Genomic DNA, 17256 nt, shown 5'->3' on the forward strand with positions numbered 1-17256 from the left:
CAGCTCCAACACCCTCTTCTAGCCATGCCTGGGGATGCAGAGACCAAGCAGCTGCAACTCCGTCTTCCTCACAGCTGCAAGGTCAGGGCCTCTAAGTTTAGAATCCAGAAAAAAGAAAACATGCCCCAGAAAGAGGCACACTGTGGCCCCCTCATTTCAGAGGCGAGAACTGAAAGTCAGAGATGAAAACATCCTATTGCTCTCTGGACCTGTCCTGTCTCCCTCCAGATAATTATAAAATTTTCCAAGGAAAACAGATGTTGATAGCAGGGGATGTGGGTTGTGGAGAACAAGACTGACAGGTCAGAGGTCGTCTGGGTCAGGTTTAGTCTCCCACCCTGCAGGCAGAATGGGCTGTTCTGAGCTACAGGCCCAGGCTGGGCCGGGGGGCAGGGGGAGGGGGGATCTCAGAAAGACAGCTGTGGTTTCTGGAGGCAGTGAGCTCACTGGGCACAACTCCAGCCTGGCTGAGCTCACCAGTCCCCCCTCTGAGGCCACCATGCCCTCAGCCAAGCTCAGCCCAGTCCAGCCACATGGGCTGAAATGCCTCAGCCATAGAGACAACTTGTCTGAGGTTAACCAGCACTCCCAGCTCAGAGAAAGAGGCAAACAGTCCAGCGGGCTGGACGAGGGGCTGGGAGTCAGGAGGGCCCTGCTCCAGGCCCACCCCACCGTCTCTTCTTGCTGAGAGGAAAGCATTAGAGCATAAAATTACTACCACAGTTAAAGCACCAAGCATAGCTAAAAGCTTTTTTAAAAAGTTCATACTCTGACATATAAATACCACTTCTAGGAATTTATCCTAAGAAAAAATCAGAGGCGGGCACAAAGATATATACATACAAGATTGCAGATAATTTGGAAACAATCCCACATCCAGTGACTTGACCAGTTTTACAGTACATCAGTATAAGAGATACTATTGAGCCATTAAAATCATGTTGTAGAAGAACATTTAATGGCATACAGACAGAATCTGGAAAATGTAGTAAAAAAAAAAAAAAAAAAAAAAACAAGCACATGGGTATGTCACAAGGCTGCCAGCAGACATGTTTTCTGTTTGTAAAAGACATGAATGGGAATGCATTTAGATGAGGCCTGTGCTCTCCAGCCTGCCTTGGCCCTGCTACCCAGCCCACTTCACTCATTTTTGTTCATTCATTTGGTCCCTGGAAGCAAGTGAGTTTGCATCCTCTGGTATATATGTATGATTTCATTTTTAAAAGATAGAATCATACAATATTGTGAATTTAATTAACACCTCTGAATTATATATTTGAATGTGGTTAAAAGGGGAAATTTTAGCTTGGATATATGTTATTAGAATAAAAATTTTTTAAAAAAGTAGGACACACAACACGAACAGTAAACCCTAATGTAAATCATGGACTACAATTAATAGTACAATTCTAATAACATTTTTTCATCAATTGTAACAAAGGTCCCACACCAATGCAAGGTGTTAATATTGGGGGGGGGTGTAATATGGAAACTGCATTTTCTGTATGATTTTTATGTAAACGTACAACTTCTCTAATAAAAATTATAAAATAAAAAGATTATTGGGAAATATTTAAAAATTGAAACAGACTGTAAACTTATCAATGTTAAATTTCTAGAACTTGATAACTATACTTAAGGTGTTTGTTCTTAGGAAATGTATATGAAAATAGCATATGTTCAAGGAGCATAATGTATACAATTTATTCTCAAATCTTTAGAAAATAGACAAATAGATATTACAGAGAGATGATGGACTGATAAATGGATTGATACAGCTAAGTGGCAAAATGTTAAAATTAGAAGATCTGGGTATCTGGGGGCGGGGGACATGCTGGAGTTCTTTATATGGGTTTTATATTATTTTTGCAACTGTCATGTAAGTTTGAAATTATTCCAAAGTAAGTTAAAAAATGTGCATGTATGTACAGAAAGACTGAAATTTTACAGTGCTTATTACTAGGCAATTGAATTAAGAAAAATTGAATTAAGAAAAAATTGTTTTCTTATGTGATTGTTTTCATATTTCCACCTTTTCCACAAAATCATATATTACAAAAGTGTAATTAGTAAAATGATCATTACCAAACAAAGGAGAAATAAAACACTAGGGAAAAGTAAGAACTGATATATATTATTGTTACATATTTAAAAACAAGGACAGCTAATCACCAGGTCCCCACCGAGAAGGAACAGAGCCATGGGACTAGAAGTCTCCATACTCATACACTGCCCATGCCCACCAACATCTAGACCCAAGGGAGGTTCACACACATACACCCAGGCATGAGCACACAAACATACCCACTCACCCAGGCACCTGCTCACGACCCTCACCTGTGGCTGAGTCCTGCAGGACAAGGTCCTGCAGCGCGGGCCAGTCTGTGTTCAGCCGCTTCACCAGTTTGTAGGCATTCACAGGGTGGGCCAGATAGCCCTCGGGGTCAGCAGCCGACTTGCTGGTCAGAGCCTCCAATTTGTTGGCCCAGCTGTGGAAGCAGAAGAAAAGGAAGACTATCATGCCCACCCACACAGGTGGCAATTTCCCTGATGAGATTTTCATAAAGAATTAATAAACAATAAATATAGCAACTCCCTGCGGATACATCCAGCCCCTTAATCTAGATGTAAGCAAAAAGACTCTTAAATAGAAAGGGGAAATAGTGATTCCTTAGCCTGTATACTACACTCTGGAGGACTGGCATAAGTAACCCTAGGCCAGCCCTACATTGCCCTCTCAAAGGGTTTCCTCTTATGGGAACCTGTATAGGTTCCTGGAAGGGTGTTAGGTGGGGGGGAGCGGAATGGGATAACAAGCTGACTTAGAGTGGGTGTAGGAACTCAGGACATCAGACACCTCTTAATCTTGGAGAGCTTGGCTTCTTCCACAAGGATGTACTCCTTCAAAGACTGCACCAGGTCTTTCTCTGCATAAATCAGGTCTGTCATGTGTCCTGCAAGAGAGAGAAGCAAGGGCCAGTGAGAAACAGATGATGGTTTCCAGCCCCCTTCCTTGGACACAGAGATAAGGCCCCTGGGCCAGGGGAGTATCATCTCTCTTAGGAGTGTGGGGACTTGCAGTTAAATGAGGCCTATTTATTCATTCATATATTCATTCATTATAAGTATTAACTTGGCCAAAATAAACAGGTTTTGTAATCTAATTAGAAATTAATGAATTTATATCCAAATCAGGTATATAAAAGCCACTGCTGGAATTAATTTTATTATGTAGGCATATATTTATGCCTCACATGGTCCTGGCCCCCAGCTTCAGGGAAAGAGAGGAAGATGCTCCCAATGGGGTGTGTAGGTTAAATACGCAGGGGGCTCCTCAAGGAAGAAGCCTCAAATATCATTTTCCCACTGTTATCCAAATGGTCAGGTCACCGGAGCATGGACATCCTGGGGGCTTAGTCACATGGAAACGAGCTCTGAGGCTTCAGGTCAGCAGGAGAAAAGCAGCTGGACCCTCAGGCCATAGAGAGTTCTCTGCTTAGAATCACTCTCTTGTTCAGGGGACTAGTGGTCAAAGGGGACAGACCGCCCAGGAGGAGCCTGCACTTCCCGGTAGGAAGGCCCAATCCAGAGAGCTGACTCCCAGGACCTCCAGCTCAACAGGATCTCGGAGAGGGGCAAACAGCAATTCTTCAAGCTCCACTCTCCCCAAAACTGGTCAAAACCAGTGGATGAGGCCATCCTAGCCTGAATGAGAACACTCAGAGTGAGATGTCAGGATTGCTCAAGTATGTGATAGTCCTGTTGGCCCATACCAATGGAGGTGAAGAATTCAGCCCGCACACATCCCAGGATGCCAAAGCAGGCCAGCAGCAGCGTGGGTGACTGGAGTTTCATGGTCACAGAGGTCAGTGTCTGCAAAGCATTCAGTAACATTAAATGGATCAACATAGTGAAAAAGAGCACCTTAGCTTAGGAGACAAAAACACATGTGTGCTCATATACATACATTCAAACATGCCCAAATCCCAGCCATTGCGGACTGAATTGTGTCCCCCAAAAGATATGTTCAAGTCCTAATCCCCAGTCTTGGTGAATGTGACACTATTTGGAAATAGGATTTTTGAAGATGCAATTAGTTAAGATGATGCTAAACTGGACTGGGGGGCCCTAATCCAATAAGACTGGTGTCTTTAAAAATAGAGGAAATTTGGACACAGAGAGCCAGACAGTAGACAGTCAGGTGACAGAGACAGAGACTAAGTTAAGACATAAGCCATGGATTGCTTACAAGGCACCACCAGAAACCGACAAGACTTCCAGCCTCCAGAAATGTGAGACAATAAATTTCTGTTGTCTTCAGCCAACCCATTTGTGGTACTTTGCAACAGCAGCCCTACAAAACACCAGTCCAGCACAGAGAAGGGTATTCAGGATCTTCCGTGGAAAAAGCATGGGGTGTGGCACCCTCGGGAAAGTCCCCGCCCCTCTCGACTCCTGGTAACCACCTGCAACATGAGAAAGCTGAATCGCAGTGGGGGGCACCTCTGGTTCTAATAGTCAGTCAGTCCATGATTCCAGCACACCCCTTCGTGTTTCACAGACTGCTTGTCTGTTTCTGTCTTTCATTCCAACACATGTGCCAGGACAGTACTAGGGCAGGGGACCCCAACGTAGCACGCAGCTCCTGCACACAAGGCGGTGAAAGTACATGACAGACAAGCACAGAAAGAAAATTTGACACAATGTGGTACATGCTTCAGGGAACCCACTCCGAACCGAGATGTATAGCGAACAGTTGGCCAGAAGAGGAATAAAACTGATCCCAGCCAGTCTGCACCTGTGCATAGGGAAAGCAGTCAGGGGAATGAGCACTATCTTGGATGGATGCTGTTCTTCCTGTGACGAGGTTCTTCGGCAGACACTGTCCTCACTGGTGAGCCACCATTCATTCATAAATATTTATTAAAGACCCAAATATGCCAGGCACCAAGCTAGGCACTTGGGATACAAAGATGAATAAGCCACGCATGGCCAAAACCTTGGGCTGGTCTGGGTTGGGTTGCTGACATGGGGAACAGGACAACTGCTGTCTTCTCATCAGTCTAGAAATAGCCAGGCCCAGCTCAGACAGCAGCAGAAAAAACCTGGGGCAGCTCCCAATGGCAGTGGCCCTGTTGGAAGCTCTGACATAGTCTCCCAGCTCAGCCACGCAGCCCGGAGCATGCCCAGGAGGCGAGCTGAATCCACCGGGGCACCCTCCCAAGTGCTGCAGGACCAGAACCCATCTGAGCCCCAGATCCTCCTGCCTCCACTTCAGTCACTGGAGTACTCAAATGGAGCTTTACTAAGAGAAAACAAGGAAAATAAAGGAAACACAAATGCTTCCCCCAAAAGTGACAGCCATTATCTGTCAAAGTTGTAAGTCTGAACTTATTCCTGTTCATTAGTTTTTTTCACCTGCCATAGACGGTTAGATGCCCAGTCACATCCACTATTCCTCACCTCACCCTTGCAGGAGAAATCCCAATCTGTTATTTTTCCAGGTTAGCCTCAGAGCAGCCCAATCACTATCCCCGCTTCCCAACAGGTTTTAATATCAGGAAGAGTAGAGATTAAGTGAATGGCCCCATTCCTTCATGCCCCTGTCAAACATCCTCAGAGCTGACAGCATGCCAGTCACTACCCTAGGTTTTAAGGACAGAGACATGCACAGGACAAGATCTTTCAACTCAGAACCTGCTGTAGGGTAGGAAGCAGTGGCTTAAGGAGTTGGTTATAGAGTTAGGGCAGCAGAGTACAGCAAAACAGTGAGAAGGTGAACAGACCTGGGGAGGAACTCAGGTCCTCTCTCTTCCAGGCATAGGTCTGCTCCCAAGGGCCTGATCATAGTGCTTTCTCCACCTCAGGATTCCAAAAGGCCTCTCTTCTTGCTTACGCACACCCCTTTCACTTAAGGTGTCTGTTCCTTGTACCTCAAGAGGCTTGATTAGCTCAGGAGAGCACCTTCTGTGTGTGACACAGGGAAGGAACACAAGACCCAGGGCCGGGAGGATATGTGTAGGGACAGTGAGGGACCAGTCAGCTGACCCTGAGAGCTGGGGCAGTGGAAGAGCAGGGCCCAGGCAGGAGCCCAGACTAGACATGGTTGGAATTGGGGGCCGCAGCTCTTCTCCCCAGGTGTGGTACCAGTTGCAGTTGCATACTTCTTCAGAGATCAGGTAACAAATTGAGGAGAGAGAAAAGCCTCTCCATTCCTTTCATGTCACCCCGGTGATACCGTCCATGGGTCATGCCTTATAGGACTCAGGAAAAAGCAGCCAGGTTTCTTCATTACATGAATACCAGCTGTCATTTCTCTGGAATGCGCTGCCTGATTTAGACTGAGCCCATCAATGAATCCCAGCCTGGAGGCACAGCTCCAACAAATCACAGATGGGGTTTTGGGAAATGGCTTACCAAGAGCCTGGAAAGTCCTGCTCTAGCAGGGGGAGGCAGATGATAGCTCTGATAGCCAAGAGAGCTGGGCACCTACCAGCAGCTTCCAAATATGCCAGGTACCAAGCTAGGTACTTGGGATACAAAGATGAACAAGCCACATCAACACTGCCACTCCATGCAGGGATGTCCTGCAGCCCCACCATTACTCCTGATCCTGGGTCACTGAACACAAAAGGCTTTGTACAAAATGTACTCTAATTAAGGCTAGGTTGGGAAGAGGCAGCATCCAAGAGGGATTTACCCCACAGTGTGGAAAAGGCCTCCATCCCATCTCATACCCACCTGCATGCTTGGGACAGAGTGGCTGGGAGAATGTGTGTCTGCCCAGTGCCCCCACGAACTGTCTAGTGCTGCTGAAAAATCCCCTGGAAACCCTCATCAATCCATGCAAAGTAGGCCTGGAGATGGGCAATGTCAAGCCCCCTTTCACCTTTTATAAGAAAGAAAGTGGCACCAAGCCTGAGCAGAAAACCAATACTGAGTTTTAGCTAAGCTGTATCCCCAGAGTTTGGAAAAATGTCCAGCCTATATCAGGCACTCAATAAATAATGCTTCATCACAGATTTGGTCAGGATATCAAAATATAACAACAGAAGATTTTTAAAATTACATTTCTTCCATACAAAGGATTGCTAAGTAGTTATCAAGAATGAATGATGCATGTAGATTGACAAGGAGAGCAGATCAAAAACATTAAGTACTTGTTAAATCGTACTTTAAAAGTTATCACTGTTATGTATATATATTAAAGTTCACAATTAAAAACTACATTTAAAAAACATATTAGTGGGAAAAACAGGCTCCCAAACAATAATCTGAAGCAGATGATTAGAGGCAAGGTTTGGGGGGGGGGGGGTCACAGGAAGAGAACAAGCAGCCCCCAGTGCCCATCATGCACTCACTCTGCCGGGCTGTTGGGTTGCCTTCTCTGACCAGAGTGTACCAGCCTGCTCAAATCACAGAAATGAGGCATCATGAGGAGGCTGCATCTGGGACGGGCATAACAACTGAGGCATGGACTTCCTGCTCAGAGAGACTCTGGCCATCGCATTATTTATTCTTCTCATTTTCTAAAGGAGGGTTGTCAGCTCAGGAGCCAGGATGAACTTGCCAAGAGTTCTAGAGAACAGCTGTAGGGACAGTCAGGGGGAGGCAGGCATGCCTACCACCTTTCCAAAGAGGTGGACAAGGGAACCAAAATGACAGCTGGGTGGGTAGAGAGCATCTGACACCAAGCGTAGGTATATCTGGACCCAAACCAAGAAAGAAATATGCAAGGCCTGCAGGAAGGAAGCTATAAAACTCAGCTGAGGAACACAAAAGAAAGCCTGAAAAAAGATGGAGACAACCAAAAGAAGATCAAACACCAAAAGATGCTAATTCTCTCTGAAATAATGCAAACGTATAAAACAAAACAAGGTATAATGCAACTCAAGAAAAAAAAAGAGGAAAGAAAGAAATCTAATGGTTTTCCTTTTCTTTTTGTTTCATAACTTAGTGATTTGAAAGTTCTTCCAGAAAAATGGTCCCAAAAAAAGCCAAAAATAATAGTTTGAAGAGAAGACTAATGTAGAGGAATTTAAACTACCAGATATTAAGACATACAATAAAAGCTATAATAATGAAAGACATATGTTACTGCCACAGAAATAAAGAGAGTTCAATGAAACAAAATAAAATAACCAGATCCTGGGACTTATTAAGAATTTCACTTACGATAAAGGTGGTATTCAAAGCAAAGAAAAAAAAGAAAGATTATTTGATATTTAGTACTGGGACAACTTATTAACTATTTGGAGAAATTTTAACTTATGTGATTCTTCACACTATACAGTAAAATAAATTCTAGCTGGATTAAAGCATTAAATGTGGATAAAGGAAACCATAAACTAGAAGAAACTCTAGGTAGCCATCTCCTTATGGGGAAGAGAACCTGGAATAAACCACCAAGAAAAAATATTGATTTGCCTACATTAAATTTAAAACTTCTGATACAATATACCATGAGGCCAGCAACTGAGAAGAATAATCTGCAATAGATATATGAAAATGAATCTCAATACATAAAGAACTCATACAATAAATAAAAAGATAGCCAATTGAAAACTGAGCAAATGGTATCAACAGACATTTTACAAAAATAGCAATTTATGAAAGGCTAATAAACAGCACAAATATTCAACTTCAGTAATAATAAATAAATGCAAATAACTACTCAAACTATCACTCAAGCACATATTTAAAACTCAGTATTGTTAACGGTATGATAAAAACTTTCCAAGGGGGAGAGATTCTGCAGTGTGAATAAAAGCTTTTAAAAACGAACATATTCTTTGACCCAGTTACTATTCTAAGGAAATAATAAATATGATGCAATTTCATGGAAGTAGGGACTCTTATCTTAGTCACTGCTGCATCCTCAGAGTTTAGAACACTGGCCCATATTAGGCACTCAAATAATACTTCGTCACAGATTTGTTCAAGATAGCAAAACACAGCAGAAAATTTTTAAAATTACATTTCTTTCATACGATAGACTGTTATATAGCCATTAAGACTGAATGATGTATGTATATTAATGTGGAGAGATCAAAACAATAAGTGAGAAAAGCAGTCTCCCAAAAAAACAAAAAAAATGTGCTCTATGATTCCATTTTTTTTTGTAAGGAAAAATTAATGTGTATACATGCAAGAAGAGAATCACAAATCTAGTTCTATCTTGGAGAAGGAATTTTATTTTTCACCTTATACTTCCTCGTATTTCCCAATCCTTCTAGAAGGAATTCATAGGCGTTTTTAAAAATAGTTTATAATACACTTAAAGTGAAAAGGAAACAAAGGAGGCTCTTCTTAAGTGGACTACAGAAGGGCCACAGCAGCCCCAGAATTTGGAGCCCTACAGTGAGGGCCTCCAAAGCCTGCCAACACCCCAGCTACAGTGATTCACCCACCAGGCGACAGACACTGTTTCTAAACACAGGGCAATTCCAAGACACACAACCAGAGATCCTTCCAAGCCTGCTCCCTGGAAAGGACCTTTACAACCTGCCCAAATGGCCATGAAAAGATGTTTCCAGCTGAAAACCAGCAGTGTCCTTAGCTTCTCCCCTTACCTCATCAAGCAGGATCCTCTGCCAAGCTCCCAGCTGCAATCCAAATGCAACAGCTTGAGTTTTAACAATGTATTTAACAGCCTAAGAGACCCAACATGGGTTTGCTGAGAAAAAACAGGTCCTAGTTTGGCAAAGAGGAAGAGGCTGCCTGCCTTCTGTGAAGGAGCAAAACCTGCCTGAAGAGGCAAAACCTGCCTGAAGAGGGCTCCCCTAAGTGGTCTCCCTTCCCAGTATGGTTGCCAACTCCGGGAAAGCAGAGCCTTGAGGACTGAGTCTCAGCCAACTTGGCACAAGCGACACTAGCCTCCAGGAAGCTCCACCACCAAAAGTTCTGGGAACTCAGGCTGAGATAGGCACCTCAGGGAAGGAGATGGGAAGCACCCTACTCGGGCATGGGCCTTGACTGAGTCACCCCACCTGCCCCTGGCAGCCATCCTAGCCCCTGCCTGCACTAGCCTCTCCACATCTCATCTGCTCTCCCTCCCACGTCTGCTCTACACAGAAGCTAGCGGTGAGTTTACAGAAGCCCCTCATTGGATCTCTCTCCCCTTCACCAGAAACCCACCAGAAGCTCTCCACCGTCCCCAGGATAAAGTCCAAACTGCTCAGCTCAAAGGGCACTTTTGGCCCTGAGTGACCAGGCCCTGCCGCCCTCTCTATCCCTATTTCACAGCTCCAGCTTTCATATCCTGAACAATTACTCAACGTTAAAAATAGTCTCCTTCACCGAGAACCTACTGTGCCTAGATGTTCATCTGTATCTGTCCACTTATACTTTCTCTATCCACTACACGAACACTTCAGTTTCTACTTCCCCACATGGGCACCATCAAAACCACAAAGTCTCCTGGTTCAGTTAACTGGGTACTGAAGTACAACAGAAGGCTATTAAAAGTGGGCATGCTCTAATTAAAAATTAATTAATTAATTAGAAAATAAAATCACTAAACACATAATTTTTAAAAATGATGTGCGAAAACCAGGCTGGGTTTCCGGTCACATCTGAACAGAGACTTGGCAGACTGGGTGAGACTAATTCATAAGAAGGACAGATGAGGACAAAATCCATACACCCTTATTACTGGCTGCATCTTACATACCACTTCGTGGCCTCACCTGTCTCCTGGGACCTTCCTTGCTCTACCTCAGACCCAGTAGAGGACACCATGCAGACCCAAACCACACCTCTGGCTCCTCCCACTGGCCCTAAAGCTCACCAATGCTTCCTCCCCAGTGGCTGCTGAAGGGCTCTGGTAGTGCAACCCAGAAGTGAGGAGGAGTTAACACCCTCATGAGGCAACTCTGACCAACGAAGGACAGAAGACAAGAGCAGTCAGCAGATGAATTCCTTCTCCTGGTCTCCCTCTGATAAACTGTTCTGAAGCATGGAATTTTTGTAGAGCTTGCACAGAGATGTCCTAAATGGTTGAACTAGTAGGTTTTTGTGTAGCGCGAGCCAGCTTGCTAAAGCACAAACCTGTATTTGCTTCCCATTCTTCACTACTTCACTTTTTTTTACACTCACTCTTGCTGCCCTGCAACTGCACCTTCCAAATAAACCACTGAGTACTTAACGCACTGCCTCAAGCTCTGTTTTTTTTGTTTTTTGGTTTTTGTTTTTTTGTTTGGGGGGGGGGCTAGGCTAAGATAACCACTATTTACGTTTCCAAAACTCTTTTGCATCTATCATCTAATCCTTACCAAAGTCTTGTAAACTAGATAATCATCTCCATTTCACCAATAATAGGTAACTGAGGCTGAGAAAAGGTTTCCTACACATCTGACATGCTACAGCAAACCAACAGCTGAAACGTGACTCGAATCCAGTAATTTGACTCCCAAAACATACTTTCTGCTAGAAATTGATGCCAACCAATCCTTCTCAGTAATATCTGTTGCCTTATATCACAAGGGTCTCCCAAACAGGGGAACCACACTTTGCCCTGTTTAGGCCAAAGACTTAATCCTAGTTTACCCCATAGGTTCACAGAGCAGCTTCATGACATTCCCGGCTAGATACCACCAGAGGGAGGAGAGTGACATGGACCCAGAAGCAAGCAACATGGTGCCCTGAGTTCAAGTGAGCGGTCACTCCTGCCCCAGACCTGACAGTACTCACAAATGACCAACCAGCCCAGCTCAGGGCAGGGCAGTACGACCCAGTCTCAGTGAGACAGACCAGATTTAAATCCCAACTCCACCACCACTTCCTGTCTTTGAGATCTTGAGCAAGTTACAGGTCTCTTTGAGTCACAGTTGCCCCATCTATATAATGAAAATAATATTAAGACCTATATCTCAAAGGGCTGTAGGGAGGATAGAATGAGATGACATATGTCAGTGGATAGCCAGCCCAGTACCAGGCACATTTTACACCAATCTTCAGCACCAAAAGCACCAGAGGATTATCAGTGACCCTGAAGTGGTCAGCTGCCCAGCCCAAATCAGCCTGCCCCTGAGTAGGGAAGAAGGTCCAGCCTAGGGACAAGGAAGATGCAAACAAGGCAGACATGGGGCAATTTCCATGTCCCAAAAGAGATGAAACAAGTTAATTCAGGAGGGGTCAGATGGAGTCACATGTAATGTAGCACACTAATCACCAGTGGCTAAACCCTGGAGCTGGTCAATCACTGGCCCTAAAGCTCACCAAGGAAAGAAAGTTCTGCTGGCAAAAGGCAGAGAACTGGATCAATACTCTAGGATCTCATGTACTTCTCTGCCTCAGATCTGCTCACTCCAGGTTACTATAAGTACCAGGCCTCAGGATATCAGACACACCCTGGCCCTCAGGAGTGCCAGGGGCTACACGCTACCAGTATAGCAAGCCACACTCCAGCAAGCACTTCCTGAAAGGTCTACAGCAGACGCCAGTCTGTGTTCAGGCTGAGACAGATTTCATATAAGCTGTAGAACACACTACCCAAACATTCTCCCCTGCAATGACACCTACTGAACAAAAAGTCTATTCCAGACTTTTCATTCCCTTCTGCTCCTTCTGAGAATAAAAACTGTGTACCCTCATTCCACGTCCCCAGCACAAAACCCCAAGACCGCAGGACCCAGCAGCCCCTCTCTGCTCCAGGATAGGCTGATGTCCTACCCTGTGGCACTTCAAAAGTCCAAATTGCTAGATTTGAACAAACTTCTCAGGTTAGCAATCACTCCAGCACTCCATCTGGGCTTGCACGTGCCTGCATCACAAGCATTTCCTGCCAAACTCCAACTGTATAAAATTAAACTCTTGACAGATCCCAGGACCCAGGGACACACCCGGTCAGCCCTCCGCACACTATCAGCCAGCGTGGCCACAAATCGGCCAATGCCTTAAGCCCAGCCTCAGACCCTCCCAAGGATGTGGGAGGACAAAATCAAAAAACGAGGCTCTCTCAGGAAATGAGAAGACCCCAGATTCCCTCATCCCATGCACTCCCCAGAGCTGCACCCACGAAGTCTCTCACTCTGACAAACATTCATAGGCTGAGCCCTTCCCTTGGCATACAGGCAGCTGCCAGCACGAAGCAGAAACCTCACAGAGATTATATGTTATCCATGGGCAAGAATAGTGTAGCTGTCTCCTCCTCCCTCGTTTCCAGCCCCAGGCAGCTCTTGGCAGAAGTCATGCACATAGGAGTACTCAAGGAATGAACAGACATCAGCTATGGCCAGATTAAACCAGTGGCAAAGTAAACCCTTTCCCATGCACCCCATTTCAGAGCCTGCAATGGGGTAGAGAGGCCTCTCACAAGCCACAAGCAATACCTCAGCTCAGTCGACCCCATGTCTGCCTGATGGGCTCTCTGAGAGCTAGGGAGACCCAGTCTGATTGCATGTCTGGGTTAAGGCCTCCAGCCAACTTGCTCCATCCTTGCTACGTGGTTTCCTTGGTTGGTCCACAAAGTGGACACACTTGGTCATATGAGAACACAAAAGTCCTAGATTCAAAACCTAAACATCTCTTGAGTGGGGCTCATGAGACAGGAGAGGCTAGGTCCACAGTGAGAGACTGCAACCTGGACACTACAAGGGCTATTTAAGCAAAAGCCAAAGTGAAGCCTGGTTTGAGAACTAAATCATGGAACCAATCCCAAATGTGATACAGACAGAACAAGAAGCAGCTTGTGAAAACATTATAAATTCTAGGTGAACAGTGTATCTTTGCAAAGACTGGTACATCTGACAATGCCCCAAGCTGCAAAGAGATGTTCCGCATATGGTCTACATCAAGAAGCACAAACCTTAGGTGTCACTCTACAGCAAAAGACAACAGCCTCAGTCCTGGGAAGGACCCCAATGTTCCCCTACACCACCTTAATGGTGTCAGATTAGAACACTTGCTGCCCAGCAAGGCCTGAGGTGGAATATGCCCTGATCCACTCATGCATGGCACAGTGCCAGGCACTGTCCTCTCACTCTAGGCTCTTGAGGGCAAGGTCCATGGACAGCTTTCCCCTAAAGTATCCCTTCCTCATCACCTTGCTTCCATTAAAGTGCCACAAAGGATGATGCTCGACCAGGTCTGCTCACACTCACACAGGATGTTCCTCTGTCCAGGGTACCCTTTCTCCAGCCTACATCTGACCAATTCAGTTCCTGACTCACCTCCTCCAGGAAGCCCTCTAGCCTGAGGCACCCAATCTCTTGCCAAGTATCCACAGCCCAGGGTTCCCTCCCAGCACATCACTCACCACACTCCTCTGGCCTGGTTTTTCCCTTTCTTCCAGTCCGTCTGCGCCACTGGGCTAGCAACTCCTTGCAGGGTCTAGTACACAGAAAGGTCCGTTTGTTAACTTATTACAAGGTCTCCACACTGCTGAGGAAAAAGAACACAGGCTTCCGCAGGGATGTCCGGGGAGGAAAATGGCTTTCTGATACAATCTGCCTGTCTAGTGGGCACCAAGCTGGACCCTGACTGGCTAAGACCACAGACTTCTGCCCTTCAAAGCGAGGGACCTCATAACCCGAGGCGGCCCCTTGGGGTCAGGCTGAAGCCTCCATCCCCACCCTACTCCCTACCCCTCACCCCGGCAACCGCTGACAGCCTTCAGGGCCAGGCCACCCCTTCCCGGGGAGCCTGACAAGGCAAGGGCGGCCAAGTTCCCAGCCCCGCCCGGCCGCCGAGGGGACCGGCAGGAAGGGCGCCGCTGACCTCACCACTCCGAGCTCGGGGAGGGGACGCGGGCGGCAGGACAGGAACCCACAAGGGAGGAAGAACAGGGCGAAGGGTACGGGGCTACTGCCCGGAATGCGCTGAGGACGGCGGCCAAGGCGCTCCCGGACGGCGGACGGCGCGCCCCTGGCCCCTGGCCTCGGGCCCCCAACACCCGGGCCGCGCGGGCGGAACGCACCGCCAGGCTCCCGCGCCCCGCGCCCACGGCGGAGCAGGCGGCCGAGCCGGCAGGCGCTCACCTGGAGACGCGCAGCTCCCCACGTTTCCAGAACCTCCCGCGGCGTCGCCCGGCCCGCTCGGCGCCTCCTCCCCTCGGCGACTCCTCCTCCCGCCGGACCAGCTCCGCCCGCTTGAGCCGCTGCCACGTCCCCACCTCCCGCCCCCTGGACCGGCCCGGCCCTTGGCTCTACGCCAAGGGAGCCTCAGCCCCGGGTCGCCACCGCCGGCCGTTCCCCGGAAGGCCCAGGCCGCCGGCCGCGCGCGGGGCGGGGAGCGGGCCTCGGGCCAGGCCGCAGCCCGCCGCCCGCGCCCTTCATGCCGCCTGCTGCTCGCCGCACGTACACCGCGCCCACTACCCTTCGGCCTTGCTCACACCTGTAGGACTCTGCCTGCCCTCCTCCCCGGCCCCTGCGCGACCAGAGAAGGGGCGGCGACCTCAGCCTGACGCCCATGCTATGCAGGGAGCGCCTCTGGATCCTGACGGGCTCCTGTGGCCTCCGCACGTGTGCGTTTCCTCGGTGGTCCTGTTGGGTACACAGGCCCCTTCTGTTCCACCCCACCAGGTTACAGGGGACTGGTTCTCCGGGGCCAGGAGCCAGCGTACCAAGGGAGGAGCCAGACAGGAGAAGGTCTGAGGCTAACCAGAGACCTGGGGTCCACTCCCCCGGAGAGACCAAGACTGGGAGGCTCATCCCCCAGGGCTGAGCTCCCCAGAGGAATTCAGGCTGTCCCCAGCCCTTGGTCAGGTGCACCTCCTGGGGTGATGGTGGGGTATCAAGGACTGGAGGAGGGACAGCAGCAGACACTCGGTTCTTCCAGTCCAGTCTGGGAGGGAATGAAGGCAGGATGCAGCAAATCTCAGCCTGATTCGAAGAAGGCCCTGGCAGCCAAGCAGTTTCCCACGCCTGCTCTGTAAACCTTCCTCATCATGAATGAGGGGAAATGCCGTCGTCTGGGAATCTCATCAGGGAGCAGAGTGGGAGGTGCCCAGCATCAGACCAGGCCAAGTGGATATTCTCTGTGGCACACTGACCAGGCAGTTGTCCCAGACCAGGGGAAGGCAAAAAGCACACCCACAGAAACACAAACAACACACATGAATTCGGAGGAATCACTTCTCCAGCCTGCATCAGCCACCAGCTGGAGCTCTCCTAAAGCCAAACAAAAACCTTTCTGCATGTGCTCTATCCTGTGATGCCACAGGAGCCTCCTGCCATCTGCCGGAGTACTCATCCCCTCCATCTTCTTAGGAACTTGCCCTTTGGATCACCCCTTCTCCCTCCTGAATATAAACCTCCCCCTCCTAACTGGATCCTTCCCATTGACCTATAAATATGTTCAAGTCTCTACCATGGAAAACAAAACCCTCATTCAGCCCCACCAACTGCTGTAGTGTCTCTCTCCTCAACCACAGCAAAACTGAAAGAGCTGGCAGTCTGCATGTCCTCCCCTCCCACCCCTCAGGCCCCTGTAGGCCCTCTTGGCCCCCTCACAACACCAAATCAGCTCTCAATAAATTCTCTCTATAACCTCCGCATCTTTAAAGTCAACAGCTGTTCTTTAATCCTTGTCTTCCGAGGCCCCAATGTCATTTGATAGACTTGACTGCTGCCTCCCTGGAATATTCATTTCTCTTGGTTTCTCTCCATCATCTCTGTCCACCTCTGCCCAGTCTCCTTCCCTCTCTCTACCCATTAGTCATTAGATATTGGGGTTCCTCAAGGCTCAGGCTTGGGCTTTCTCCTCTTTCTGTGTACACAGATGACTCATGCATTTCTCTCTACCCCTGTCCTTATCCTTGAGCTCCAGACTCAAACAACTACTCAGTCTGCCTCCCCACTTAATTGTCCACAGGCACCTCAATCTCAGCATACCCAACATTGGGTCCGTGCTCTCCCCACTCCTACCCACCTCCAAACCTCCCATATTTCCTCTTCAGTGAAGAGGCCACCTTCAGTTACCTAACCAGAAACCTAGGAATCATGCTCAGCACCACCCTCTCCCTCGCCCCCAGGCCCCATCCATCCATATCCCAAGTCTGTTCAATTTTACTACATAAATCTCTCTCTCTAATCTATCCATTTATGTCCATCCTCTTTCACTTGGTTTTTTTGCAATAGTCTCCATTCTTGTTCCTGTCCATCAGTCCTCTGTCCTGCAGCCACGGTGATCTCTTCAAAATACAGATCTGAACCCATCACTCTCAGCTTAGGACATTGCATTGCTCTTAGGAAATACCCTAAAAGTGGTCTATAAGGTCCACATGCTTTGGCCCCTGCTTATGTCTCCAGCCATGCT

The 17256-nt window shown here is 47.7% G+C and overlaps 1 protein-coding gene across 5 annotated transcripts in view; it reads right to left on the reverse strand.

The window, feature by feature from the left end:
* LOC119508116 (prolyl 4-hydroxylase subunit alpha-2) overlaps positions 1-15062 on the reverse strand; it is a 35495-nt gene extending 20433 nt beyond the window's left edge. For 2 of the 5 annotated variants that reach the window (XM_037801575.1, XM_037801578.1), the window contains exons 1-5: positions 14979-15062; positions 14258-14331; positions 3774-3873; positions 2858-2954; positions 2338-2489 (exon numbers count right to left, since the gene is read on the reverse strand). In XM_037801575.1, the coding sequence (XP_037657503.1) occupies positions 2338-2489; positions 2858-2954; positions 3774-3855 (331 nt within the window). In that variant the 5' untranslated portion in view covers positions 3856-3873; positions 14258-14331; positions 14979-15062. Of the gene's footprint in view, positions 1-2337; positions 2490-2857; positions 2955-3773; positions 3874-14257; positions 14347-14718; positions 14899-14978 lie in introns of those variants that run through there. The other 3 variants (XM_037801576.1, XM_037801577.1, XM_037801579.1) reach the window with 3 other exon arrangements.
* Positions 15063-17256: the final 2194 nt, after the last annotated feature.

The sequence above is a fragment of the Choloepus didactylus genome, chromosome 13, assembly GCF_015220235.1.
Source record: "Choloepus didactylus isolate mChoDid1 chromosome 13, mChoDid1.pri, whole genome shotgun sequence".
NCBI classification, from domain to species: Eukaryota; Metazoa; Chordata; class Mammalia; order Pilosa; family Megalonychidae; genus Choloepus; species Choloepus didactylus.